Raw genomic sequence first — 27,475 nt, forward strand, 5'->3', positions numbered from 1 at the left:
TGTAAGGTTGTTGTGAGGATTAATTGTCTAGTGCATGTAAAGGGTTTAGCACAATGACTGCACAGAGTAGAAACTCATTAAATAATTATTGTCATTAATAATTATAGTGCCTTTAATAATCAGAACTCTGACTCTAGAAGCAACATAGCATAATGTCCTTGAACTTTACAGGCAAGGAGACCTGGCCATACTAGTACCCCTTGACAAGTCACTTAATTTCTCTGAGCCTCCATCTTTTTATCTCTTAAAAAGAAAGGAATAGTATTTATATCACAGGGTGGTTGTAAGAAATGAATGAGAGCGTGTATGTGGAATATTTGCACAAGGACTGGCCTATATTAGGTATTCAGTAAAAGGGAGGTATAATTCAAACATTTTGTCTCCTAGTCCACTCTCCTTCCTACTGCGATTGAACCAGTTAGGGCTGATGAGATTGGAAGCCTTCTCAGGACATGGAGAAGGCCTAAACTTTGTACAAGCTTTTGAGTTTTTGTTTGTCCTAAAGTGCCCTCAGAAAGTTACTTTTTATCTTTACTCTGTTTTCCTTCTTCTTTTTAAAGTTTTCATTTTCTTTGGGAATTTCTTTTACTCTTTCCTAGCTTGAGGATGGATAGAATTGGGAATGGGGGGGGGGCACAGTATGGTGTCAGAGGTGGGGAACATGGTTGAGTTCTTTTTGCTTAGGGTTTTGATGCGAGTAAGGTAGGAAGGAAAGGGAGTTTTTTTCTTTGACAAATGCAAGCATGACCTAGATTGCAATGAAATGAGTATCCTAGAATTACTAAGTAACATCCTTGGATAATTGAATTCACTTATACAAAGTCAGTTGAGGGTTAGTTTTCTAATACCTAAGTATTTACTTGAACATAATTTTAATAGTAAAAAAACCATAAAAAGCTAATTTTCTTGGTCAAAATCATTACAAAACAAAAAGGATATGCACAATTTTGAAGGGTATTTGATGAGTTTGAGTTAGTGAGTTCTTCATGGCATTGACTTCATTTTAGATCAAGACTAGACACTGAGATGCTTGGATGTGTGTGTAGCTAAGTAGGCAGACAGGTTTTTTTGCTGCTTCTCCAGCTTGCTTCCTTGCTCTGTCATCCCCCTTCACAGTTTCCTCTCTCCTCACCTTCTATTGTGTCTCTGGATTTCATATAGTGTTCTCTCCCAAGAGACATCTGGTGGCACATTGTTCTCTTGGGGTTTGAAAGTCCTTTTTTCTTGAAGCATTACCCCTTTGGAGACTAGTCATTATCATCCATGTAGAAGACAGAACATTTTAGTAAATAGGGAACACTGTAGAATTCAGGACTTGGGCTATTCTGTTCCAGCTCTGACCTTAATTAGCTGAGCAAGTCCTAACATATGTGGAAGTGCCTTCTCCTAATAGGTGCTCGATAAATGGTTTCTCATCCTCTTTGGGCGTCATATTACTCATCTGTAAACGGAAGAGGTTACACAAGATGACCTTCTAACCTTCCAGCTCTAAATTCTGTGATTATATTCTAAATGTTAGGACAACATGGTACTTACTGGCATCACCATTAATGAAATTACCCATAATTTATCTTATAATGATAAAGCACACACCACTAAGATAAGCCTGAAAATGAAAGCGTGTGGATTTTTATCGCACCCACAACTCTCTGGTGACACTTGTGATGAATGTGAATGTCTTAAAAAAAAAATTCCAGCTGCCCTGAGGTGACCTGACCTGTCTTTTTGCTTGGGACTTGGTTACAGTACACATGTCCTACTTCAATGTAATTCTGCATACTTGAGACTTAGAATGTAGTTGAAAATAAAAGTCTGTGCTTAATAGCTGTTGATAAAAGATTTGCAAAAAATGCTCCTCTCATTTCCCTTATCTCTTCACTCTGACCTTGCCCCATACTTCCTTCAAAGAGAAGGTTCCCAAGAGGTTACCAGGTGGGATCTTGCTCAGATTTCATTCCCTCCATCTCTAGAGGTACTCATAAAGTATCAATCTTTATCTTTCTTCTTCCTGTCATAGTGGATGAGGTGTACTGCCAAGACTACCCCTCTACAGATCTGAACACTAGACCTCACTTCCTGTTAGTAGCACTAGGATCTCGATCCAAGTCTTCTGCTTCCTCCTCCTCTTTAAAAACCACACATCAGTCTCCTGTCATCCTAAAAAGATTTTTAGTGAAAAGATTCAGGCCAGTAGTTCTCCTTCCATTACATGACAGAACAGAACAGAATAATTTGTCCAGTGGTGTCTCACTTTACATGACTAAGCCATTAAGGTTGTTTTTGTTTTACCCCATTTCAGGTAGGCTTAATCTTATTCTTTTACGTGCCTTATTCAACACTGGTTAACAAAAACAAAGAAATTTCTTTCCTGTTTGGCCTTTCCTGTACATCTCATTTCCAGACTTGCTCTAGACTAGGATATGGGAAAACAAGAGGAAGACAGGGGAAGTTGAGCTCTGTTGAGGCAGTGCTCTTAAATGGTCACATTCCTGATTTTACACCCTTTTCTGTTGATCCTCTTGCCTTGCAATCTCACTTTCTTCCTCGATTGGGTGTGTATTCCTTTGGGTATTCTCCTTTGAGGGTCTCCACAGTGCTACGTGGTCAACACCCTCTCCAGCAGGCAGCAAGTGCAGTGCATCTCCATGGGGTCATTCAAGGGCATTAGCTCTCTTGGGGACAGCAGCTCTCACCACTCTCCCTTTTCCCTGCTGTCAACAGAGGGACTTCCTCTGACCATCTGCTACTGCATCAGTCCAAGTTTATCAACCTGTCAGTGGGATTTCCCTCCCAAAGCTGTGCAGTTGGTTTCTGGTGTTCATTGTGTGTGTCAGGTTTTCTCATTTCTCAGGGGAGGTTTACTCTTTTGCATTTTATTCTGTTAATTTCAACATGGATCCCAGATACTTCTTACCACAAAAACTCTTTAATGTTTTCCTTTCCCTATTTTAGTATTGGACAACTATAGCCTAAAACCAATAACAAAGGGAATTGTAGGGGAAAGACTAAAGAACCAAGACTGATGAAAGCCAGACTTAAATCAGTTTTGCCTTTGACTTGCTTTTGTGACCTGGAGCAAGTTACATCACTTATCTGCATTGGTTTCCTTCTCTAAAATGTTTCTGAAAACATGAAATCTCCTTAACTTCTTGGGTTCTGTAAGAATCACTAGAGTTAATTTATGGAAGAATTTTCTGTAAAGGTAAATTTTTATATGTGTCTACTGTTATTTCTGTTAAATTTATTAGTAGCAGCACCAGGATGATAACATTTCCAGTTGCATTGTACCTCAAAGAAAGATCTTTGTACCTGACTGTAAAATGGTATAGTACATGTGTAAAATGGTATAGTACATGTCCGCAATCTGGCTGTCAACATTTTAAACATCTTTCTTTCTTCTCATGCTGCCTGTTGGGAAAATGTACTGTGGTCCCCTCAAGTTCTTTCGTAGGAAGAGCTGGCATCCCAGTTTGTTAGCTACTGCTGTAGACCCCAGCATATGAGGGATGCCTGGCTGAAGATGATTAGTGCCTAGAAGTGATTTAGACCAGAGTCTGTGCTGCATATCCACATGCCAAGGTTCTTTGTACTTTGTAGTAAGCAGTGTTCCTTCTTGAAGCTGCTGGGTGAAAGTACTCATCAATCAGAGCCTCCCTGAAAGAAATTTGACTATTCCCTTTGTCAAGCTTTTCTGCCAGAAGACATCAGGGCAAATTGGTCCTTCACTGCACACCTCTGTGTTCTTTTGCAGACTAACAGACCAGTAATCTTGTGGTTGTGTTAGAGAAAATCATATCAGATTTTTTTTAGTCCTGTTCGATAGAGCTAGCAACAATATCTAGGGAGACACATTACTACTGTCAAGCACACAACATTTGAGCATGATGTCTCTCTGTGTCTTAAAATGCAAACGTTCCCTTCAAGAGACATGACTGCCTCCTTTTGTTTCCAAACCTCCTTCCCTTGAGTCAGCAACATGGTGCCTGCCAGAGCAAAGGCAGAATCAGGCTAGATTAGCATGCTCGCCAAATATTTAGTTAAGAGGCAGTATCCAAATATGTAAATTTTTGTAGCTCAGGACTCTAAGATTTCTAAAAAATACTTTTACACAACTGATTGTTTTTAGTATTTGACTGTTTGATAAGCTGCAGAACCTTTTTCTGCCATGGAAAATAAAGCATTCCTGATAGTTTAATTTTTTTCTTTTTTCATTTTTAAACTTGAACTTTTCCCTGAAACAGCCACATGTCATCACCATGCTTTCCTCTGTTTATTACTGTTTTTTCTTTCCTCTGCCTTAGGATGGTCGTCTCCGAGTGAATGACCAGCTAATTTCAGTTAATGGAGAATCTCTTTTGGGAAAGTCCAATCATGAAGCTATGGAAACACTTAGACGATCAATGTCCATGGAAGGGAATATACGAGGGATGATCCAGTTGGTGATTCTGAGGAGGCCAGAGAGACCAATGGAGGTGATGCAAATCTTGATTTTCCTCAGAAAATTGCCCCAGTGGCCACCAGAATATGCAGACCTCCTCTAGTAGTGTGGTAGCTAGACTCATATTGATTCTGCACTTGGGAAAATATGCCCCAGAAGGGCCCTGATGGGTTTATGTGGGGAACAGGTGGTTGTATGTCTTAGATATAACTAGAAAGTGTAAAAATGTGCATATAAAGTAAGTCATTTATCAAATGTAACAGATCTATATTTTCTAGTTTTTCCCCCAGAAATTTCTAGAGTTCTGGAACTAGTCATAAACATCTTCATATATTTTTTAGTTGATGTTCTAGCAATGCCCATACCTTAGAAAGTTTCTAATCAGTTAACATGAATATCATTGTAAAGCAGTCACCTCTCCACATTCTCCTCCATAATGTGCACATAGATAATATAGACCTGAGACCTAACAAATTTAAAATTTGATCTATTAAGCAAGCTGTTTGCTTCATGTTATTAAATTAATGGAAGTCTTACTTTTTGAAATTTTTTATCATGATCTTTTATGGATTTGATACTTACATATGAATGGTAAATATAAGGTATTCTTGAATGGTAATATCCCTAAATATTTCACTTACATACAAACAATAAATAGAAAATATTTCTAAAACATTATTTTCTCATATATATGGAGAATAATTATTTAATTTTCCTAAAAATTATTTTAGGAAAAGATAAGAAGAAAAAGTTATAGAATTAAAAGTTAAGAAAAAATCAGCAATTCACACATTATCATATTAGGATATTCCCTAAGGCCAAATTACGTGTATGTAATACAATAATATGCAAAGTGAAAATAGAACTTTATTAAAAAATACTAATATAAAACATTAGTTTTTATAATAAGTGTAACTTAAAATTAGAAAATGAAAGGATTATTAAATTAAACAAGAGTAGATAGTAGTAGAGCTCCTTGTGGTTAAAAGCTTGGGCTCTGGAGTTTTGGGTTGCTTAGGTTCAAATTCTAGGTTTGCCATTTCCCGGCTATGTAACTATATACATAGAGCTCAGTATTTGTAGATGACAGATATTGTTCTCTGATTTATCCCTTAATATATTCTTATTTTCCAGCATATAGTAGACACAATAAATATTGTTGAATGTGTAAAAAAGTTGCATCTAAGACCTATTTCATGAGAGAGTACACTTGAGTCATAAAATTATAAACTATATCTTTGTTATATTATCAGTCATTGGAAAGGAGTAACTGTACCTTTTATACTCCTGCGTACATAACCTTGTAGATGTTAAGTAAATGTAAATTGGCCAATTACTGGAGACTATATATAATGAACAAACTCATTATCAACATTTTGGTCTGCTTAAGTGACAGAGAATATTTCATGAATATTTAATGCCTTTACTTATGCACATAGTTATCTACTTCTTCTTTCATGAGAGAATTGGCTCCATCTGGTTTAATTTGGTTCTTACTCTAGAGACCTAGGACTCCATGGAACCCATTCATTGGAGACGGTAGGAAGGATAGCATGTGAGTGCTCAGTCATCCCTTCTGTGTGTCTACATGTTAGATCTCCCTTAAGATTCCTTTAACAAAGATACCTCAACTAATAGAAAAGTCTAGAAGACACTGCTCTACTATGCAATGCCTGTGCCGATAGCAAAAGTTAAAACAAGAAAAGAAATGCATATGGTTCTAAAAGAGCTAGCCATGCCCCCACCTCTCATCTTCTCTTATTGCATGTCTTTCTCGAAAATACGTGTGGAAGCTAGTGGATAGGTGTTATGTATTTTGGCTCAAGTTGGGACACTTTACCATTTACATTTTCCTTTACTGCAGGTGTTTTCATTTTAATTCTCACATTGGGGTGGATTGACATTATTCCATCAGAAGAAAGTACTAGACTTTTAGTTTGTTGCCCATCCTCAGAAGTGTCTTGTTCATACAGATCACCAGGGAATTGATCAGGAATAAGAACTGGGGCAAAAAGCAATTTTTATGAGGATATTTAAACAAGATCCATTTTTAGTTTTCCTAATATTTACATGCTTTCCATTGGGGAATGAGCAGGCACTTGACTCTCCTCTATTGAGAATCTCTGTGGTACCCATGAAGATTAAAGAGTATTATTTCTTATAAAGATAGAAGCCTAATGTACAGCTTATCTTTATTAAATTGAAAGAAATTTTGCAGCTATTTGATCTCCCAAATCTGTTTTACTGTGTCAAAGCATATGTTGTACGCTCATGTTTTCGGTGTATTCTCCTGTGGAACAGCAGTCCCCCTCCAGTACAGTAAAAAAGCATCCATAAGCTAGAAAAAGGTCTCAGCATTGCTCACATATTCAGGCAAATCAATTAGTTAGATTTGGCAAGAATACCAAAATTGTTGCTTGAACATTGTATTGATATTTAAAAAATTGAAGGATCTACTTAAGAGAGGTCAAAATGTATAGATGTTGATTTTTCCCGCATTACCCAGATATGCAAGATACATAAACAGTTTTGATGAGGACCTCGTGAAGAATACATAATAAGCCCTTGATTGAATCAAAATCATTTTAAACAGAAACGTTTCTTCCAAAGGATGAGCTTGAGGTTCAATTGTAATTCTATTTGAGCCTAGAGATTTGGTATTAAAAAAATGGGTTATGACCTGGTTTTGTTTTTTCTTTCCCCAAAACATTTCCCTCCCTGCTGCCAGCTCATCTTGGTAGAAGCAGAATATGTTTAAAAATCCATTATATTTTTTATTGGCTGGGACACTAATGGAGGGCTCCACGACAGCTCTATTTTACAGGCTGAATACTTTAATTAGGCTGGTTACTGATCAGTTGTTGTGATATTGATTGTGTCATTTATCAAAGAGCTGGGAAAGCAGGAAAAAAATTTTTTGTTCTTGTTGTTATTGTTAAATCAAAAAGCACAAGGCTGTGCAAGGCAACTCCTATCTCTCCTGCCTGCTAGGGCTCCAGCTTTAATTTAGGAGTAGCTCGCCTCCTTTACCAGGCTGGGTTTGATGAGCAGCACAGAAGCAAAGGATAACACATTGGGTGTGGGGAAAGTGTTACAAGCCTTGACAAAAAGCTAAAGGACCTTCACCAGCTGAAAACATTTTTGTTAAGAATGCATGAATTGAATGTTTCAAATATTTTGTTTAGCTAGCTAGATACTGAATTTTTGTAACTAAAGAGGAAAATATAAATCAAATGCATTGTTTTAGCCCAATGCTTTTCTCAGAAGGAAAGAGCTTGGGGGATCAGATCTTTTTTCCTGTTTGTGGCATGTTCCTCTTACAAATGGTCAAGGGAACAGCCATGAGATGGTTTCCAAATTATTTACTTCCTGGAAATCTGTTAGGGAGGCAAATAATACGAGCAAGCCCGCAGCCTGGTTCTTTGTGCCTCACCTCTGGGAAAAATAGCTAAAGTTCTCTCTAATCATCCACTTGCTCTTACCTCTTCTGCACCTGTGGAAGATGGCTTGTGGGGGTGTTATTCTGGAGAGAGCAGTTTTAAGAAACTATGGATTTGTTTACAGAGTGTCAAGTCAAAATAGGAAGGGGAAAAAAATACTCTAAGGAGAACCACTGTCTGGCATTGTCACAGCAGTTTGTTTTAGCTCCTGACCAGAAGACCTAATGTCTGCAGTGGGGCACACTCATGACATTTCAGTGGCAAACCTGCATGGGTTCTGACCTGTCCTAGAGCATATACACTTAGTTGTGCAGAAAGAGAGAGAGAGTGGGGGGGGGAGGAACCAGCTGGTTGGCAGAGAAACATCGTTGGCATGAACTGTATTCTTGTGTTGACACTGCCACAAGCTGTACTCCCAGATGGAAGAAAATTTGAAAGAAGCCAGTTGTAAGTGGGGGAGAAAATAATAAAGTTAATCCTCTTTTGTGTTGGCTATCAGCACTCCTAATCCTTAGTACCACGTTGTTAGTATTTTTTATTTTGTATTCAACGATGCTTTAACTGATAGGGCCATTTTGATTTTTCACAGTTGAGGACTTACATGCAATAGACTCTTGAAAGACTATTTATACATTGATTCTTCTTTCGCTTTGCTTCAATTGACTAAGATGGAACATATTTAAAAAGTAAGTGTAATTTTTATTTTCATCCCTTAGGAGCCTGTAGAGTGTGGGGCATTTTCCAGGCCGTGCTTTGAGAACAGTCAAAACGCTGCAGCCACCTCCAGGCCTAATGGTAACAGTACACTGCATCCGTTTGGTGCTTACTGTCCACAAGACAAACAGAAAGGTAAGAGTCTGTCCATTTTCATCCACTGCAAATGGAGTGAGAAAACACAAAAGTGCTTTTTATTGAAAAGAAGAAAGGAACAAAGGGGACTTAATTAGACTAAGTGCAGACTTTGTTTTGAGAGTCATGAACACTGAGAGCTGGTGGGAGTGCTGACTCAGAACTTGAGAATCAGATTCCTGGCAGTGCCTCCAGTTTAAGTGACAGTTTCTATGCTTGCTGCCCCAAACATGGAGGGTTATGTATAAAACAAACCATGACTGAAGAATCAAAGATGGCAAACTGTTATTTTTTTTTAAAGATCTTTTAATATTGGAAGTTACTGAGTATAAATAATTACTAAACTTAAAAAAAAAGTATAACCTTGCATTAAACCATAAAATGGTAATAACGTGGTTCAGATTTATGCTTGATTCTGAGTGTGGTAAATAGATAAATAACACGACCTAAAACCATTGTGGGACTGTTGGAATGTCTTGTTGTTGTCTTGCTACACTGTCTTTCTCTTATTATCTGGTGCAGATCATATTTCTAGACTCCAGATGTCAAAAACCTGGGTTTTCTTCATTGTTTTTCGAAATTATACTTCAGGTCACCAGGAAAATCATTTTACCTCCCTGTGTCTCTTTTCTTTAGTAACTTTCTTTATATATATAAAGAAAATACATATTCATTGTAGAAAATTTAGAGACAAGTAATAAAAAGAAAATGTAATATTACTCATACTTCTATCTATCAAAGATCCTAATCAATAACATTTTTATGTATATCTCTCAAGTCTTTTCCTCAAGCAAATACGTATACATAAAATGAAATGAAAATGCAGTGTACATATGTAAGGTTTGGGAAATTGCTTTTTTAATTAATAACACATTATGAGCGTCTTACTATGTCATTGAACATTCTTCGATCACATTCAGTAGTTGCATAGTAGTCTGTTGAATGGAAGCACTGCAGTGTATTATGTAATCACTCCTTTATATTTTGAACACTTAAGATGTTACCAAAATTTGACTATGTGGGAACAAGTTCCTAAGTCTGAGATTACCCCATCAGAACAAATTTGTAAATCTGGTGCTACTCTAGAATTAAATTGTCTCATCAGAATGGGATGTAGTTTTTCTTCTGAATTTTTCCATTTTACCAAGAGTAGTAGTGACAGCTGTTACCATTTGTTAAGTATTTACTCTCTGTTAGATACTATGTTAAGCAATTTACATGCACACTCAAAGTGGGTAATATTATTATCCTCATTTTACAGATGAAGAAATAGAAAGTTAGTGAGAGTAAATAATTTACCCAAGACCGCATACTTGATACATACAGAGTCTGGATTCAATTCGTGTCTCTCTGACTTAAGTTCATCTTGTAAACCACAGCATGGGCCCTGGCTTACACTGATCCCTTGAACTATTGAAGTCCTTTCACCTGATACTAAGAATATCTATTAGAAGCTGACTTTACTTTGTATCCAGATAAGGAATACTCAGTATATCGTTGCTCATTTCAAAAAAATTAAGGTTTCTCAGACCAAGATCTCCTTCTAAGACCTTAAATAACAATAGATAAGAAGTCTGGGAAGGGAACAGCAAGGTTTCTACAGACAGAACAGCCTTCTTTTTACTATGCCCATATTGTGATGATGAACATTGACATTTATATTAAAATATCTAGACTTCATATAATTTGATTGGCATTTAATTCTCAAGCAACATGTGGTCCAGTGACTAAATTCAGAGTTTTGTTCCTAGTGACACCAATGACATCCAAAGGAACGTTGAGCACCTTACTTCTTATCCTGTTTCATTTTCAGTACCTATAAAATATTGATGCTGAGATGATACTTACACAACATATTTATAGAAGACATTGAGATACTCAGTGCATGGGATAATATTTCCAGAAAGGATAGCTAAGACTAATGTAATGAAACTATAGAACTAGTTAAAGTATAAGGATATATCCAGAAAAAAAATTATTAATAGTAAAATCCATTCCGAACACATGCTAAAATAAAATGTAGTAATACTTTGGAATTTCAGTAGAATGTTCAAACTTTGTATCTCTACTGAACAAATAAAGTCCTTTGAGCACAAGTGGCCACAGACAAATGCTGAGTGGTTATATCTCTTGTCTTCCTGCTGAGACATAGATCCAGACAGACAATTTTTACACCAGTGAAAAAACTGTGCAGATTAGCTACCTACAAGGTCCCTATTTCACTTCCTCCCCCACCTCGATTTTCCAAGTTAACATTAAAAATCCAGTTCTTACAAGAAGTGACTCCACTAACAATTGTTTTTTAAATAGTAGAGAAAATTTATTATTTCCCTATGGATCTGTGATACAATACCAGTATCAGATTATAAGAATTAGGCCTATCAAAGAATAGATTCATTAAATTTTAATTGTTAGAGGACAATAGATGAAATCTCTTACTTTTTATAAGCCTATTTACTTACAGACAAAAAATTATAACAGAATTTATAAGCATAATGCTATAGAAGAAAATCATGATCATCACCTCTTTGTGATATTAATGACATTTACATTTTGAGAATTGCTGGGAGTACCTGAGTTTCAGATCCATGTAAAGTAGTAACAGGCCATTAAGACTCATGTAACTTGAGTGTTGACTTACCACAACTAATTTTTTTTAAGGATCTTCTTTAGAAAAACAAGATTAACTTGACAAAATGTAATATCTAGTGAGGAGAAGAACTGTTGCCACCAAAACATTAACATTTTTTCTTTCCTTTTTCCTTTCCTTTGTATATTTAAAAATCCAATGGTGATATTCTGTGTTCCATCTATTTTTGTAGTAATAGTACATACCACCCACAGTTCCCAGTTATCTTCTTTTTTTTTTTTTTACTTCTGTCAAGCTGCTGCACAGAAGAGGCATTTTTAGAATGAATGTTTGTAGGAATTGTAACACCAGAAATTTGCATTTGTGTTGGAGAATTGCTAGCAATGCTCATAGTGGAATAAGTATGGTGCTCCAAGATGGTAATAAGGATCGAGGTTGTGTCCCAAGGGTTTGCTATAAAATCCTGTAAAGCATTTGAATGGTAATGAAGTGTACCAACACTGTATTTTCTGAGGAATCTTGCTGGCAGATCTAACCCTGGGCCTAGTAATAGCCTAAGTGCTGTCTGCCTCTGGTTTGTTATTTCCTCTCCTTTCATCCCTCTCGTCTCCCCTCTTGTGCTCTTCTCCTGCTTCCCCTCCCTTTCAGCTCAAGTGCACCCCATCACAGATTACCCCCCAAACCTGCCCAGCATCACCCACTGGGTCTGGCCTTTCATCCCCACCTCAAATCAAACGTTTTGGTTCTGTGTCCTTCCCCACTGGATCTATATTCCCTGGAGTATCTGGAGGAGACACGTAATAGGGTAATTATTTCTAATGTTCATCCTCCGGGGAACCAGCATGTATCTACCCCACTATAGCACATAAGTTGTGATCAGACATTGAATCATACTTTTCTTTTTTTTTTTTTTTTTTTTTTTGTCGATATACATTGTAGCTGATTAATGCTCCCCATCACCAAAACCTCCCTCCCTTCTCCCTCCCCCCTCCCCCCAACAATGTCCTTTCTGTTTGCTTGTTGTATCAACTTCAAATAATTGTGGTTGTTATATCTTCTTCCCCCCCCCCCCGTTTGTGTGTGTGTGTGTATGTGTGTGTGTGTGAATTTATATATTAATTTTTAGCTCCCTCCAATAAGTGAGAACATGTGGTATTTCTCTTTCTGTGCCTGACTTGTTTCACTTAATATAATTCTCTCAAGGTCCATCCATGTTGTTGCAAATGGCAGTATTTCATTCGTTTTTATAGCTGAGTAGTATTCCATTGTGTAGATGTACCACATTTTCCGTATCCATTCATCTGATGATGGGCATTTGGGCTGGTTCCAACTCTTGGCTATTGTAAAGAGTGCTGCGATGAACATTGGGGAACAGGTATACCTTCGACTTGATGATTTCCATTCCTCTGGGTATATTCCCAACAGTGGGATGGCTGGGTCGTATGGTAGATCTATTTGCAATTGTTTAAGGAACCTCCATACCATTTTCCATAGAGGGTGCACCATTTTGCAGTCCCACCAACAATGTATGAGAGTTCCTTTTTCTCCGCAGCCTCGCCAGCATTTATCGTTCATAGTCTTTTGGATTTTAGCCATCCTAACTGGGGTTAGATGGTATCTCAATGTGGTTTTGATTTGCATTTCCCGGATGCTGAGTGATGTTGAGCATTTTTTCATATGTCTGTTGGCCATTTGGATATCTTCCTTAGAGAAATGCCTACTTAGCTCTTTTGCCCATTTTTTAATTGGGTTGCTTGTTTTCTTCTTGTAAAGTTGTTTGAGTTCCTTATATATTCTGGATATTAATCCTTTGTCAGATGTATATTTTGCAAATATTTTCTCCCACTCTGTTGGTTGTCTTTTAACTCTTTTAATTGTTTCTTTTGCTGTGCAGAAGCTTTTTAGTTTGATATAATCCCATTTGTTTATTTTTCCTTTGGTTGCCCGTGCTTTTGGGGTCGTATTCATGAAGTCTGTGCCCAGTCCTATTTCCTGAAGTGTTTCCCCTATGTTTTCTTTAAGAAGTTTTATTGTCTCAGGGTGTATATTTAAATCCTTAATCCATTTTGAGTTGATTTTAGTATACGGTGAGAGGTATGGATCTAGTTTCATTCTCCTGCATATCGATATCCAGTTTTCCCAGCACCACTTGCTGAAGAGGCAGTCCCTTCCCCAGTGAATAGGCTTGGTGCCTTTGTCAAAGATCAGATGGCAGTAAGTGTGTGGGTTGATTTCTGGATTCTCTATTCTATTCCATTGGTCAGTGTGTCTGTTTTTATGCCAGTACCATACTGTTTTGGTTATTATAGCTTTGTAGTATAGCTTAAAGTCAGGTAGTGTTATGCCTCCAGCTTTATTTTTTTTGCTGGGCATTGCTTTGGCTATTCGTGGTCTTTTATTGTTCCATATAAATGTCTGAATAGTTTTTTCCATTTCTGAGAAAAATGTCTTTGGAATTTTGATGGGGATTGCATTGAATTTGTATATCACTTTGGGTAGTATGGACATTTTCACTATGTTGATTCTTCCAATCCAAGAGCATGGAATATCTTTCCATCTTCTTGTATCCTCTCTAATTTCTCTCAGCAGTGGTTTGTAGTTCTCATTATAGAGATTTTTCACCTCCTTGGTTAACTCAATTCCTAAGTATTTTATTTTTTTGGTGGCTATTGTAAATGGGCAGGCTTTCTTGATTTCTCCTTCTGCATGTTCACTATTGGAGAAAATAAATGCTACTGATTTTTGTGTGTTGATTTTGTATCCTGCTACTGTGCTAAAATCATTTATCAATTCCAACAGTTTTTTTGTAGAGGTTTTAGGCTGTTCGATATATAGGATCATGTCATCTGCAAACAGGGACAGTTTGACTTCATCTTTTCCAATCTGGATGCCCTTTATTTCCTTCTCTTCTCTGATTGCTCTGGCTAGTACTTCCAACACTATGTTGAATAGGAGTGGTGAGAGTGGGCATCCTTGTCTAGTGCCTGTTCTTAAAGGAAAAGCTTTCAGCTTTTCCCCATTCAGGATGATATTGGCAGTGGGTTTGGCATATATGGCTTTAATTATGTTGAGATACTTTCCCTCTATACCTAACTTATAGAGGGTCTTTGTCATGAATGAGTGCTGAACTTTATCAAATGCTTTTTCAGCGTCTATAGAGATGATCATATGGTCCTTGTGTTTGAGTTTATTAATATGGTGTATCACATTTATTGATTTGCGTATGTTGAACCAACCTTGCATCCCTGGGATGAATCCCACTTGATCGTGATGAATAATTTTTCGTATGTGTTGCTGTATTCTGTTTGCTAGTATTTTAGTGAGGATTTTTGCATCTATATTCATCAAGGATATCGGCCTGTAGTTTTCTTTTTTGGTTATATCTTTACCTGGTTTTGGTATCAGGATGATGTTTGCTTCATAGAATGAGTTTGGGAGATTTGCGTCCGTTTCAATCTTTTGGAATAGTTTGTAAAGAATCGGTGTCAATTCCTCTTTGAATGTTTGGTAAAATTCTGCTGTGAATCCATCTGGTCCTGGGCTTTTCTTTGTTGGGAGCCTTCTGATAACAGCTTCAATCTCCTTTATTGTTATTGGTCTGTTCAAATTTTCTACGTCTTCACGGTTCAGTTTTGGGAGCTTGTGTGTGTCCAGAAATTTATCCATTTCCTCCAGATTTTCAAATTTGTTGGCGTATAGTTGTTTATAGTAGTCTCGAATGATTCCTTGTATTTCAGATGAATCAGTTGTAATATCGCCTTTTTCATTTCTAATTTTTGTTATTTGAGTCTTCTCTCTTCTTTTTTTTGTTAGCCAAGCTAATGGTTTGTCAATTTTATTTATCTTTTCAAAAAACCAACTTTTTGATTCGTTGATCTTTTGAATTGTTTTTTGGTTTTCAATTTCATTCAGTTCTGCTCTGATCTTAATGATTTCTTTCCGTCTGCTAACTTTAGGATTGGATTGTTCTTGTTTTTCTAGTTCTTTAAGGTGAAGTGTTAGGTTGTTCACTTGCCATCTTTCCATTCTTCTGAAGTGAGCATTTAATGCAATAAATTTTCCCCTCAATACTGCTTTTGCAGTATCCCACAGGTTTTGGTATGATGTATCATTGTTTTCATTAGTTTCAATAAACTTTTTGATTTCCTGCTTGATTTCTTCTTGGACCCATATGTCATTAAGTAGAATGCTGTTTAATTTCCATGTGTTTGTATAGTTTCCAGAGTTTTGTTTGTTATTAATTTCTAGTTTTAATCCATTGTGGTCTGAGAAGATACATGGGATAATTCCAATTTTTTTGAATTTATTGAGACTTGATTTGTGACCTAATATGTGATCTATCCTGGAGAATGATCCATGTGCTGATGAGAAGAATCAATATTCTGAGGTTGTTGGGTGGAATGTTCTGTAGATATCTGCCAATTCCAATTGGTCTAGAGTCTTGTTTAGATCTTGTGTTTCTCTACTGATTCTTTGCCTAGATGATCTGTCTAATATTGACAGTGGAGTGTTCAGGTCCCCTGCTATTATGGTATTAGTGTCTATTTCCTTCTTTAGGTCTAATAGAGTTTGTTTTATAAATCTGGCTGCTCCAACATTGGGTGCGTACATATTTATGATTGTTATGTCTTCTTGATGGATCAGTCCTTTTATCATTAAGTAGTGTCCCTCATTGTCTCTTTTTATGGTTTTTAGTTTAAAGTCTATTTTGTCAGATATAAGAATAGCCACTCCAGCTCGTTTTTCTTTTCTGTTTGCATGGTAAATCTTTTTCCATCCTTTCACTCTTAGTCTGTGTGAATCTTTATGGGTGAGGTGGGTCTCTTGTAGGCAGCATATAGTTGGGTCCTGCTTTTTGATCCAGTCAGCCAGTCTGTGTCTTTTAATTGGGGAATTTAAGCCTTTAACATTAAGAGTTGTTATTGAAAGGTGTTGATTTATTCCTAGCATTTTATTGGTTGTTTGGTTGTCTTAGGTGTCTTTTGTTCCTTGCTTTCTGATTTACTGTTTGGTTTCTTTGTTTGTTGGTTCCTTAGGTTGTAGATAGTGTTTTTGTTAGCTTGTTTTCTCTTCATGAATGCCATTTTTATTGTACTAGCGGGTTTTGATTTTTCTTGGGTTTTTATGGCAGTGGTAGTTATTTTTCAGGAACCAAACCCAGTACTCCCTTGAGGATTTCTTGTAAGGGTGGTCTTGTGGTAGTGAACTCCCGCAGTTTTTGTTTGTCTGAGAAATATACTATTTGCCCCTCATTTCGGAAGGATAGCCTTGCAGGGTAGAGTATTCTTGGCTGGCAATCTTTGTCTTTTAGTATTTTGAAAATATCATCCCATTCCTTTCTAGCTTTTAGGGTTTGTGATGAAAAGTCTGATGTTAACCTGATTGGGGCTCCCTTATAGGTGATTTGACGCTTCTCTCTTGCAGCTTTTAATTCTCTCTTTGTCTCTGAGTTTTGCCAATTTGACTATGACATGTCTTGGAGAAGGCCTTTTTGGGTTGAATACGTTTGGAGATCGTTGAGCTTCCTGGATCTGAAGATCAGTGATTTTTCCTATACCTGGGAAGTTTTCTGCCACTATTTTGTTGAATATGTTTTCAATGGAATCTCCATTTTCCTCCCCTTCTGGAATACCCATGACTCGGATATTTGAGCGCTTGAGGTTGTCTGATATCTCTCTCAGATTTTCTTCCATGTCCTTGATTCTTTTTTCTTTCTTTTTGTCTGCTTGTGTTATTTCAAACAGCCCATCTTCAAGTTCAGAGGTTCTCTCTTCAACTTCGACAAGCCTGCTGGTTAAACTCTCCGTTGTGTTTTTTATTTCACTGAATAACTTCTTCAGTTCAGCAAGTTCTGCTACATTTTTTTTCAGGAAATTGATTTCCTTGTATATTTCCTCTTTCAGATCCTGTATACTTTTCCTCATTTCATCATGATGTCTAGCTGAGTTTTCTTGTATCTCATTCAGTTTCCTTAGAATTATCACTCGAAATTCCTTGTCAGTTATTTCAAGGGCTTCTTGTTCTATAGGATCTAGAGTATGAGATTTATTAACTTTTGGTGGTGTACTTTCTTGATTTTTTGTATTTCTGGTGTCTTTTTTTTGGTGTTTATTCATTGTGGCAGGGGGTTTCACAGTCCACCGGTTTGAGACTAATGACTAACTAGGATGTTGCTGTGGTTGACAATTTGGTATGGCTCCCGCCGTGACTGCTCAGTTGGCCTCTAGTGTCTTGTGTGTGTGGTTGCCTCGGGTCTTGGGCTTCTCCGGGGATCCACCTTTCTGGTCAGCTTGTACTCTGCTGGGCTGGTGGATCACGTACCACAGGGTGTGTGATCTCTGTTGAGCTTTCACTTTCTGTACAGGACTTCTCCCCGTTCCGTGTGCTCTGGCCCAGGCTGTTAGATCGTGCAGTGGCGACCCCACCGGGTGTGTGGTTCCTGTCGAGTCTCCGCCTCCCTGGCCACACGTCTCCCCCCTCTGTGCACACTGTGCTGGGCTGGGGCGTGTCTTCTGCACCCCTCGTCTATCAGCTGGGCCTTCAAGACCCTGCTCAGCACCGCCTCGCCCAGGAAGTCTACCAGGTTTCTGCTAGGCACAGACGACCGGTCTCTCTGGGTGCCTTTGTAGCACTGTGTAGATCTTTCTCGGGTCTTGTTCACCTTTGTATCCCCCCGGTATAAACCGAGTCTAGTGCCCGCCTGCAGCCTGCTCTCCGGCAGGTTCAAGCGGACCTGGGAACTCTCCTACCACACTATTCCCAACCAGAAATTCGTTAGGCTTTTTTCCAAACTGGTGGTCGCAGAGATGGTATCTGCCTCCCAGTAACAGGAAGTTTACCGGGGCGGAGTCCAGGGTGTGGTGGAGTGACAGTCGGCCCGCCCGTACTTCCTAGCCCTCCCAAGACTGGTCGGGACGCCCCACACCCCCAGCCCTGCCAGAGAACCGCGGAGGGAGTGGGAGAGGAGGTCGGCCCGCAGCGTCCGGAAAGCCCCGCGCCAGGCCAAGCAAATGGGCTCAGTGATGGCCGAGCAGGGCAGAGCTGCCCGCACCTGGGAAAATGGAGGCAGCACCGTGGCAGTGAGTGGCCTGGTGGTGCAGGCGGGAGCCGCGTGGGCATCCACCCCCCCGAACAGAGCTGTGCCAGGGATCACTCACAGTGCTGTGCCAGGTCGGGCGCTCGCTCTGTCTCTGGTTTGTTGCCTTCCGTGTTCTCGGCGCTGCCGCCTCGGGCTGTTCAGTCGCGGCGCCGCTCGGGCGCTCCCAGGAATCTTCTTTAATGCCGGCCTGAAACCTCGAATCCTGAATAGGGCAGCTGGCCGCCTTCTTCAGCGCGGCCCCGGTCTCCGGGATCCTGGCTGCATCCACAGCAGCCCTGGCGCCGTGTTCCCTGTTTCAAGACTCACTTTTGCAGCTAAGAATCAGTTCTTTTCCTGCTCCACACTTCAAAGCTGTTGCCTGTAAATGAGGCAGCCTCTCCTGCCGGGGGCAAAGTGGCGTTGAGCCCCCACGACCGGCCAGCAGCAGCAGTCCTCCCTTAAGAGATGGCCAGAGGAAGGTCCACAAGTTTCCCGGCTGCCTGAGGCCCAGTGGCCACCTTTTCCACCTCAGCTACTCCGCGCCAGCCGCCGCAGCCGCTGCCATCTTGAAACCGTGAATCATACTTTTCAATTTGACTGTTTATTGGATACCTCCATTTTGCAGAATATCAGGAATAAAAAATGAATGTAATGTAATTTTTGCCCCAAGAATAGTCTAAAGCAGGGGTCAGCAAACTTTGTTCATAAAGGGCCAGATAGTAAATATTTCAGGCTTTGTGGGCCACAGGATCTCTGTCACAATCAACTCAGCTATTGTAGTGCAAAAGCAGCCATAAACAGTATGTAAATACATGGGTGTAGCTGTGTTCAATAAAACTTTATTTACAAAGCCAGGAGTCAGGCTGGTTTTGGACCATGGCCATAGTTTGCTGGCCCCTTGTCTAAAGTCACAATCTCTTTTATCCATGTTTTCCAGTCTGACCTTGGCAAGATGGATCCTACAAAATAAACAACAAAAACAAAAGATGGTAATTAAAAGGAGGGCTGTTTGACCATCAATGAAGTAGTGACTAAGGGGTACACTGCCAGCCTTCACAGGCATGTAAATATAAACAGTGACTATCAAGAAAGCTTTACCTTGTACACTCAATGAAATCCAGAAATATTATTTTTACGAGAAAAGAATTCCAGACTTCTACACTGATACAGGGCTTAACAGAGGTGTTTGGGCCAGAGAAAAAACATTCCTTATGGCATCTGAATATGTTGTTTAAAAAGTACCAAAAATACAGAGTCAACCAACAAGATACCTATCACCACTTTAAAAATAACAACAAAAACCACATAGGTGGTTCAAGTGAATGTAATAAAAATTAAAGTTAATGGTTGTAATAAAACTTGAAGCAGCCAGAGAAAAGGCTGCAGAAGAGGAAGGAGAGGAGAAAAGAGGACAACTAGGAAGTTATCTGTACTCTAGTAAGAGAAATCGACATAAGTAAATAGATGATAGCTTGATGAATCAATAAACAGCTCATTGCAAAATCAGCAGGTGATAAATGTTATACAGTAATTACTTTACACAATATTAAGTAATAGATAAACCTAAAACGTCAGTGGATAAATAAAGACAGTATTTCTTGGTCATACTACAGCCCACCAAGGCTCGGCAGCAGGATGGGGACTGTGCTCCTCCGTGATTAAGGAACCAAGGCTCCTTCCTTTGGTTGCTAGACCATATTCTAGCACCTCATCACCTGGCTTTTGAGTTGTATTTGGGGAATGGGGAAGAAAGTGGAGATGGTGCACCCTCTCTCAACCACTGAGACTGGGAATGACATTTTCCGTAGCAGCTTACATTCCATCAGCAAGAACTAGTCTAGGGACAAAGAGGGCTAAAAAAATGGTATCTAGTTGTATGCCCAGGGTGAGAGGCAGAGTGCAGATATAGTGAGCACTAGTCCTGTTTTCTCTGCCACTTTTGTAAAGGTACTGACAGATCCTAGGCAATGGTGATGTTTGAGGTGGACCTTGGGAGAAGGGTAGGACTTTGACAGATGAAGTGAGTTTTGAAATTATATTACCAAAGACACTGTGCAGGAAAGCCCTGGCGTGTGGTCAGGGAACAGTACACAGTCTTGGGTGACTAATGTGTAATTGGAGATAAAGTTGACTACCAGGGATGCAGACCTTTATTCTATAAGCAGTTGTGCACAACTGAAGTGCTTTTGAGCAATCAAGTTACTTGATGACACATGTTTACCACTGGTGTGGAAGATGGACTGAGAGGTGGAGGCTAGAAAGATTACAACCAGCAGAAAGAATGTTGTACCAACTTGTCCCTTATCTACATTATAGTTCTTCTGCTCTGTTTTTCTTAGCAAATCTCTGACTGCCTGACTGCTGCCACTACTACCAGATCCCTGGGTCCCTAGGGGTGGTGGGCAGGAGTCAGGCGTGGCTGCGTGTGTCATCATGCTTCTTTACCCTGGTTACCTGCTGATCAGACCTCCTGCTTGCAGCCTCATTCCCAGGGATACATCGGCACTGCTACAACTACCTCCATATTAGACTTGTCCCTAGGACAGAGCTTGGGGCATCGGGCTTCTCCATAGAAACAGAAGCAATGGGGTGTGTGTGTGTGTGTGTGTGTGTGTGTGTGTGTGTGTGTGTGTGTGTGTGTGTGTGTGTGTGTGTGTGTGTGTGTAAATAAAGTGATCTATCATAAGGAATTGGCTCATGCAATTGTAGAGGCTGACAAGTCCCAAGATCTGCAGAGTGAGTCAACAAGCTGGAGACCCAGGAGAGCTGATGTGTAGTTCCAGTCCAAAGGCCTGAGAACCAGGAAAGCTGAGGGCGTGGTTCCAGTCTGTAGGGCAGCAGGATTGAAACCCAGAAAGAGCTGATGTTTCCATTTGAATCTGAAGGCAAGAAAAGTTGATGTCCTAGCTTAAAGGCAGTGAGGCAGGAGGAATTCTCTTACTCAGGGGAGGGTAAGCCTTTTTTGTTCTATTCAGGTCTTCAACTAATTGGACGAGGCTCACCCAGATGAGAGAGGGCAATCTGCTTTACTCGGTCTACTGATTTAAATGTTAATTTCATCCAAAAACAGCCTCATAGAAATTCCCAGAATAATACCTAGGTACCCAGTGGCCCACTCAGGTTGACACAAAAAAATTAACCATCACACCTGGCATGTGAACAGGTAAAAGCAGGTTCTGTTACCTACAGTAGTTCCCAAGGACAGAGAAATCTTTCCCTTATTGCATCAGTCAGGGACAAATAGAATCCACATTTTGCCAAATATCTCACTGTAATAGATACACAGTAGAATTTTTGCTTTATGGAACAATAATCCCTTACATTAACATTTATAGTCACTGCTTGAATATGCACCATCTTATTTAATCCTCACACTCCTCCAATGAAGATATCTTATCAGCACTTTATAGATTTAAAAAGCAAGGCATGGAGAAATCAAGTAATTTTCTCAAGTGCACAAAACAATAGGAGCCAGAGTTGGAAACATGGCAGTCTTGCTCCAAAAGCCATACTGTTAACCAGGATGGTCTGTAATGCTTTGCATACATTAGTTAATGTTATTATTACTTATGAGCATTAAGTGATAAAATGTACACAAATCTTAACACAATTTCTGGTATGCAGTAAGATCTCAACAAACCTTGTTATTAGTTGTAGGGATATTCAGGATACATGTCTATTATTACAGTACAGAGTAGATTGGGAAAAATATACATTTTTATTAGGTGAGGAAACCAGGATTCAAATTCCAGTTTTTTGCTTATAAGGCCTTAAACCTTGGTGTTTCCCTATGGGACAGATGCAAAAAGAGTGGTTTTTCCCCTCTGCTATGTCTAAATGGTGAGTAGATATACTGTATCTCATGACTTTTTAAAGAATTGTCACTGAGGCAAATGTTTAAATCACCATGTAATCCAGAGTATTCATTATAGAGTCTCGTTTACAAAAATGTTGAGGCATGGAAGAGATGGCTGTGTTAATCTTCCCCAAATCACAGGTAGTGAGCATGTGTTAGCCTTTCATAGATGAGAAAAGGTAGTCAAGGGGCATGACCTTGATTTGCCAGGGATCACAGCAGTTCACCAATGTAAAAATATATTAGCAGGCTTAGATTTCCTGCTACAGGCTGTATTAGTTCTCATACACATCCTTTGGTTCCATGCAAGGACTTATTTATTTCAAGGCTGGTTTATGTGTTGGTTAAAATTGTGTCTGAGAGATGGACTGAAATGAAACCAGGTACTGAACGTGCCTCCAGTTTACTACAGCTTCATTTGTTCTTTCTTTATAGACCTATTGCTGCCCGATGACGGATGGGCCGAGAGTGAAGTACCACCTTCTCCTCCACCACATCCTGGCCTGGAATTGGACCTTGAAGATTACAGCCACAGGTATTGATAAAATGATATATCATAAGTGTTTCCTGTTATTGTTTTTCTGGGAAAACTCACCTTTATTTTAACTCTATTTCTTTCCAGAATGGAAATCTCACAGTATCTATAATTCCTTTCCAGTGTAAGCTTCTCACAGCTAATAGCTTAGATGGTTCATATTTTGCTCCCTAGAATTTAAAATTCATCTTACACTATTAAAATATTTAAGAAAATGGTTCAGATTTTTTTCTTACATGTTTAAAAACTGAAATGGTATATAGCTCAAAGAAAAGTTATATGGGAAGGAATAAAACAAAACTGAGAAAACATAAAGCTTGCATAGGGTGTTTTTTTCCATTGGTAATGGGCAAACCCTAAAGGTATTTTAAAAGTAAATGTTCCAAGAAAGTTAATGGAATCTAAAATTTAGAGCAATATCATATATAATGTAAAATATTGAAAAGTGTACCCAATATTATATTCATTCTGTAATAGAAACTAAAAAAATCAATAATTTTTAGAATCACACAAGCATGAGAGAGAGATTTACTAAGCATACAAGCTATTCAACTAGTGGAATTCATAGATTTTGTTTTTCTGATGAGTTTTAAAAATCATTAAATTGTCCCTTTGCTATTTTCTGTATTTATTATGGCTGTTAAAAGCTGCATTTTATTCCATTCTATGTCCCATGATAATCCTGTGAAATTTCTTCATTTTTCTTGCAGCAATGCTAGTGTCATTTCTATTTTGCTTTTTAATACAATCTGCTAAAAATAAAGCAACACAAGAGTATAGCTAACTGTATTAGATGGAAGCTTACCTATATTTAGCTACCTCTGATTCTTATACTTTTAAAGTCAGTTATCTTACTGAAACACAATTTCTTGAACTAGATTGATAATCACAATAATTTTCTAGATCAATGTCTCTGGGGGTTTCTTGAAAGAAAATGTGGGCATATTTAATTTTGTTCATTCATTTCTATTGCCTGCTTCTATTCTGACTCAAAAATGACAGTTTAGTGATATAAAAAACTCATGTGAAAGATAATTTCATTCATTCTACTTTACTGTTTATTCTGTATCTATTCTGTGCAAAACTGTTGGGATGGCACAAAGATGAATCAGATATAAACACAGCCTCAAGAAGCTTATAGGCTAGTGGGTAGACATGTGGGACAACTAGAATGCAAGGTGATACTTACCAGAAGATGTACATAAAAAGGCTCTGGGCATCTGAGACAGAGGAGAATGCTTCTAGATAGAGGAATCAGGAAAAAAGGCTATGGTAAAAGTGTCATTTGAGCTGCACCTCAAATCATGAATAGTGGATGGACATGAGCTGAGCCCAGGAAGGGAGAGAACTTCAGAAAAGGGAAGGATAGAAGGAACAGCATGAAGATGGGAAAGTAAACTGATCTGTGCAACTTGCATCATGGCTGACTAGCCAGACGACAAAGCCCAGAGGGCAAGGATAAGATATACAGACTTTACTCAGTAGATAGTAAAATCTTATTGAAGTGTTTTAGCAGATAATAGCCATGATAAAACCTGGGGCTTCATTGTGTATAACATGGATTGGGTAAACTGAGGTGGGTTAATAGCCACTAGAAGCCAGAGGCTCTTTGGATACCTCATGGGGCAATTGCAGTGAGAGGTCCTGAGGACCTGGGATGGGGAGGTGAGAGAGAAACTCTCAGGTGAGAAAACTTCAGGTGAGTGAGGTGGTTTAGATAGAATTATTGGGATTTAGCAACTTCCTTTTTGGCTTCTCTAGTGTCTCCAAAGATTTCCTCCTTTCACTTTTCTGTAAAGCACATTTTTCTGTGATCTTGGTTGGGGAGGGAAGCTTATATTGTCCCTCACTGTTGTACATCTTCATTACATGGTGTGAACTAGTAACTTAAATTTCCTTTTCACCCACTTTCTTCCTCACCCCTGTGTGTAGCCTTCTGTTCTCACTACTTTATTAGAACTGCTCTCAAATGTCAACAGTAATCTCCTTTCAGCCCAAAGGATAACATTTTATTAGACTTTATTCTTCTTTTCTGCTCTGACATTAACTTTTCTTTTCTGTCATTGTCATTCATTCACTCACTCATCCATTAAAAAGTATTTCTGGAGCTCTGAGCCAGACACTGTAGAAGTAACTCAAATGGATTGGAAAACATCCCTGCCTGCAAAAAATGTGGTGTCCTCTCGAGAAGCCAGACACACAGACAATTAGGATGGAGGCTGCTAAGCATTAGATACAAAACGGGTGGTAGTGAGGAATGAGCCATTAACTCTGCCTGTAGTTGTCAAGGAAGGACTCACAGGGGGCATGGTGTTTGAATGGTTTCCTGGAAAACAGAAAGGAGCTCACTGGGCAGAGAAGTGGTGGGAAGGGCAATGCAGGTTAGGAAACCTGAGTGATGGAAGAGGGGAATGCATGGTGCATTCACTGTGGCCAAAGCTTACATTATCTAGGGGAAGAATCAATGGGAAGGAGTTGTCTGCCATGCTCTGTGAGTGCCATGCATCTTTAGAGAGCTGCAGGGAAGCATTGAAGGGCTTCCAGCCTGGGGATGACAATATCAGGCTGTGTGTTTCAGTTGTAGAAGGTGGGGTAGATGGGGGAAGCCACAGACTAGGAGATGCGTTAGACTCAGGACTAGCAAGAGAAGAGCAAGGCCTAAGTTAAGGGGGACATGGCATGGGTGAAGAGTAAAGGACAGGGACATTTTTGAGCTAGATAGAACAAGTCTTATGCCTTAAAACTCTCCCCGTCCTGGGATCCTGTGTGTGACCTGCACCATCCTGCAAGCTGCTGTGTTGCCTAGGTGACCACAGCAGTGGGGGTTCGGATGTGTGAAATTTGGGTTGGAAGAAGGGCTGGAAGGGAGCCAGGAGGGCTGAGCAAAGGAGGCTGTCCTGTCTTTCAGAGAAAAACTTAAAAGCCCTCTAAAAAGGAAGAGTGGTGCTTTGGGGGGACCCAGTCTTGTGAAACAAAAACTGTTATTGCATGAGGAATGAAAGACATATTGCATGAGGAATGAAAGACAAATCTGATCAAACTTAATGCCTGTACTTTGAATCAAAATGAAATGAGGAAATTGTTGAACTCATTTGTATTGTTATACCAACGATTATTGGAGGAAAGTTTAGAATATGTGTCTAAATAAAAAATAAATAAAAGGGAAATATATTTTTTGCATGAAATCTTGAGGAGAGTTTGAGGCAAATTGACAGCAGGCAGAATATACTGAATATTATTACCTAGCCAGACAACAATTGGTTATTCCCTACGTGTTCATATTTTCCCTCTTCTCTCTCTCCCTTTCTCCTCTTTATTTCACACACAACCTACATATACTGTCATTCATAGTAGCCACTTGTTGGAGCCTATCCATGCATACCTGAGGCTTCAGATGTAGTATTTTTTGGCATACCTCTCAAAATCTACTTCCCCTGCCATTTTATTTCAGACAGTTCTCCTTAAACATTCATTGCTGGCTCTTGTATGTCTTTCACATTCCTGGTTTGTCACCATCTTCAGGACACTGGCATATGTTTCATGCTACCCTTATTTATTCATTCTGCAGCATAATTTGACATTGAGTATCATTTCTATTTGGTAGTTTCCCTGGTTGTTCATGCTGAAAACACGGCCTTTATCTAAGACATGTCCCTGGCCTGCTGTCAACTTCCAGCTTCCCACAGCCTCCACTGCAGCCCACTCAGCCATGAGCACATGCTAACTCCCTTCAAAATTAAAATATGTCATATTTTATAGCTAATCATTGTGTCACCTTCTCACTCCAAACACTTTAATATGTAGCATAAAATTACAAACCATTTTACTTGTCTAACTTACATGTCTAAAATATTTTCAAATTAACTAATTCAATGCTGTACTCATTATTTCAGTGCACTATATGCTCACATTGGCTCTAATCCCACAGTGTCTTATATTACACACACTTCCCTCCTTAAATACCTGCCAATATGATATCAGCCTTATTTTGCCTTATTTCCATTTTGTACCACAGCAAGAGGGACCAGAAGGGTCATAATCAAAATAATGGTAACATGCATATATATATGCATGTGTATCGTGCTGATCAATTTAATGGAATTATTTTATATATATATATAAAAGAATATTTGCTACATTCATATGTACAAAGCAGCTTTTTATTTCTTTGGTCATCCTTGATTATATCCCAACATTTGTATAAAAAACATTCACTTCATTTGGACGGATCCTATCTTGATGTTACTATAGCAAGTGGCATTGCCACCTTTTTTTTAAAAGTGGGAATGGAGATCATTGTTTCTCAAGAGTCTGGGAAAATTTGAGGTCTTATTTCTAATTTGCCAATTATTGCTTAGTTTGGTAAGATAATCTAAGACAATGAATTGGGTTAACCAATACTTTACTCAGTTGGGTAAATTCTCATAGTTAGCCATGAGCAGTGCACTTTAAATGCAGTGTGATATATGGTTTAATGAGGAATATTCTTGTTTGTCCTAAGCCTCCTCCCTGAAGGGTTTCATTATACTGTATGACATCTGCTTTGATTAACTGTTTGGTTTTCTTTTATTTCATGATATGAATCACTCTGTTAAAACAAAAAGCTAACCTAAAGTGCAAGACACATAAAGTGTGAGCCAATCTTCATCAAAAGGGAAAGGCTTGATTTTGTGGATTCAGGATCAGTAA

The 27,475-nt window shown here is 38.9% G+C and overlaps 1 protein-coding gene across 4 annotated transcripts in view; it reads left to right on the forward strand.

Moving 5' to 3' along the window:
* The window catches only part of PARD3B (par-3 family cell polarity regulator beta), a 990,710-nt gene that overhangs the window by 570,698 nt on the left and 392,537 nt on the right, over positions 1–27,475 (forward strand). For 3 of the 4 annotated variants that reach the window (XM_063091519.1, XM_063091512.1, XM_063091533.1), the window contains 3 exons: positions 4,302–4,472; positions 8,595–8,727; positions 22,687–22,786. In XM_063091519.1, coding sequence (XP_062947589.1) covers positions 4,302–4,472; positions 8,595–8,727; positions 22,687–22,786 — 404 coding nt within the window. The remainder of the gene's footprint in view (positions 1–4,301; positions 4,473–8,594; positions 8,728–22,686; positions 22,787–27,475) is intronic. The other variant, XM_063091525.1, reaches the window with a different exon arrangement.

Source organism: Cynocephalus volans, chromosome 1 (genome assembly GCF_027409185.1).
Source record: "Cynocephalus volans isolate mCynVol1 chromosome 1, mCynVol1.pri, whole genome shotgun sequence".
NCBI lineage: Eukaryota > Metazoa > Chordata > Mammalia > Dermoptera > Cynocephalidae > Cynocephalus > Cynocephalus volans.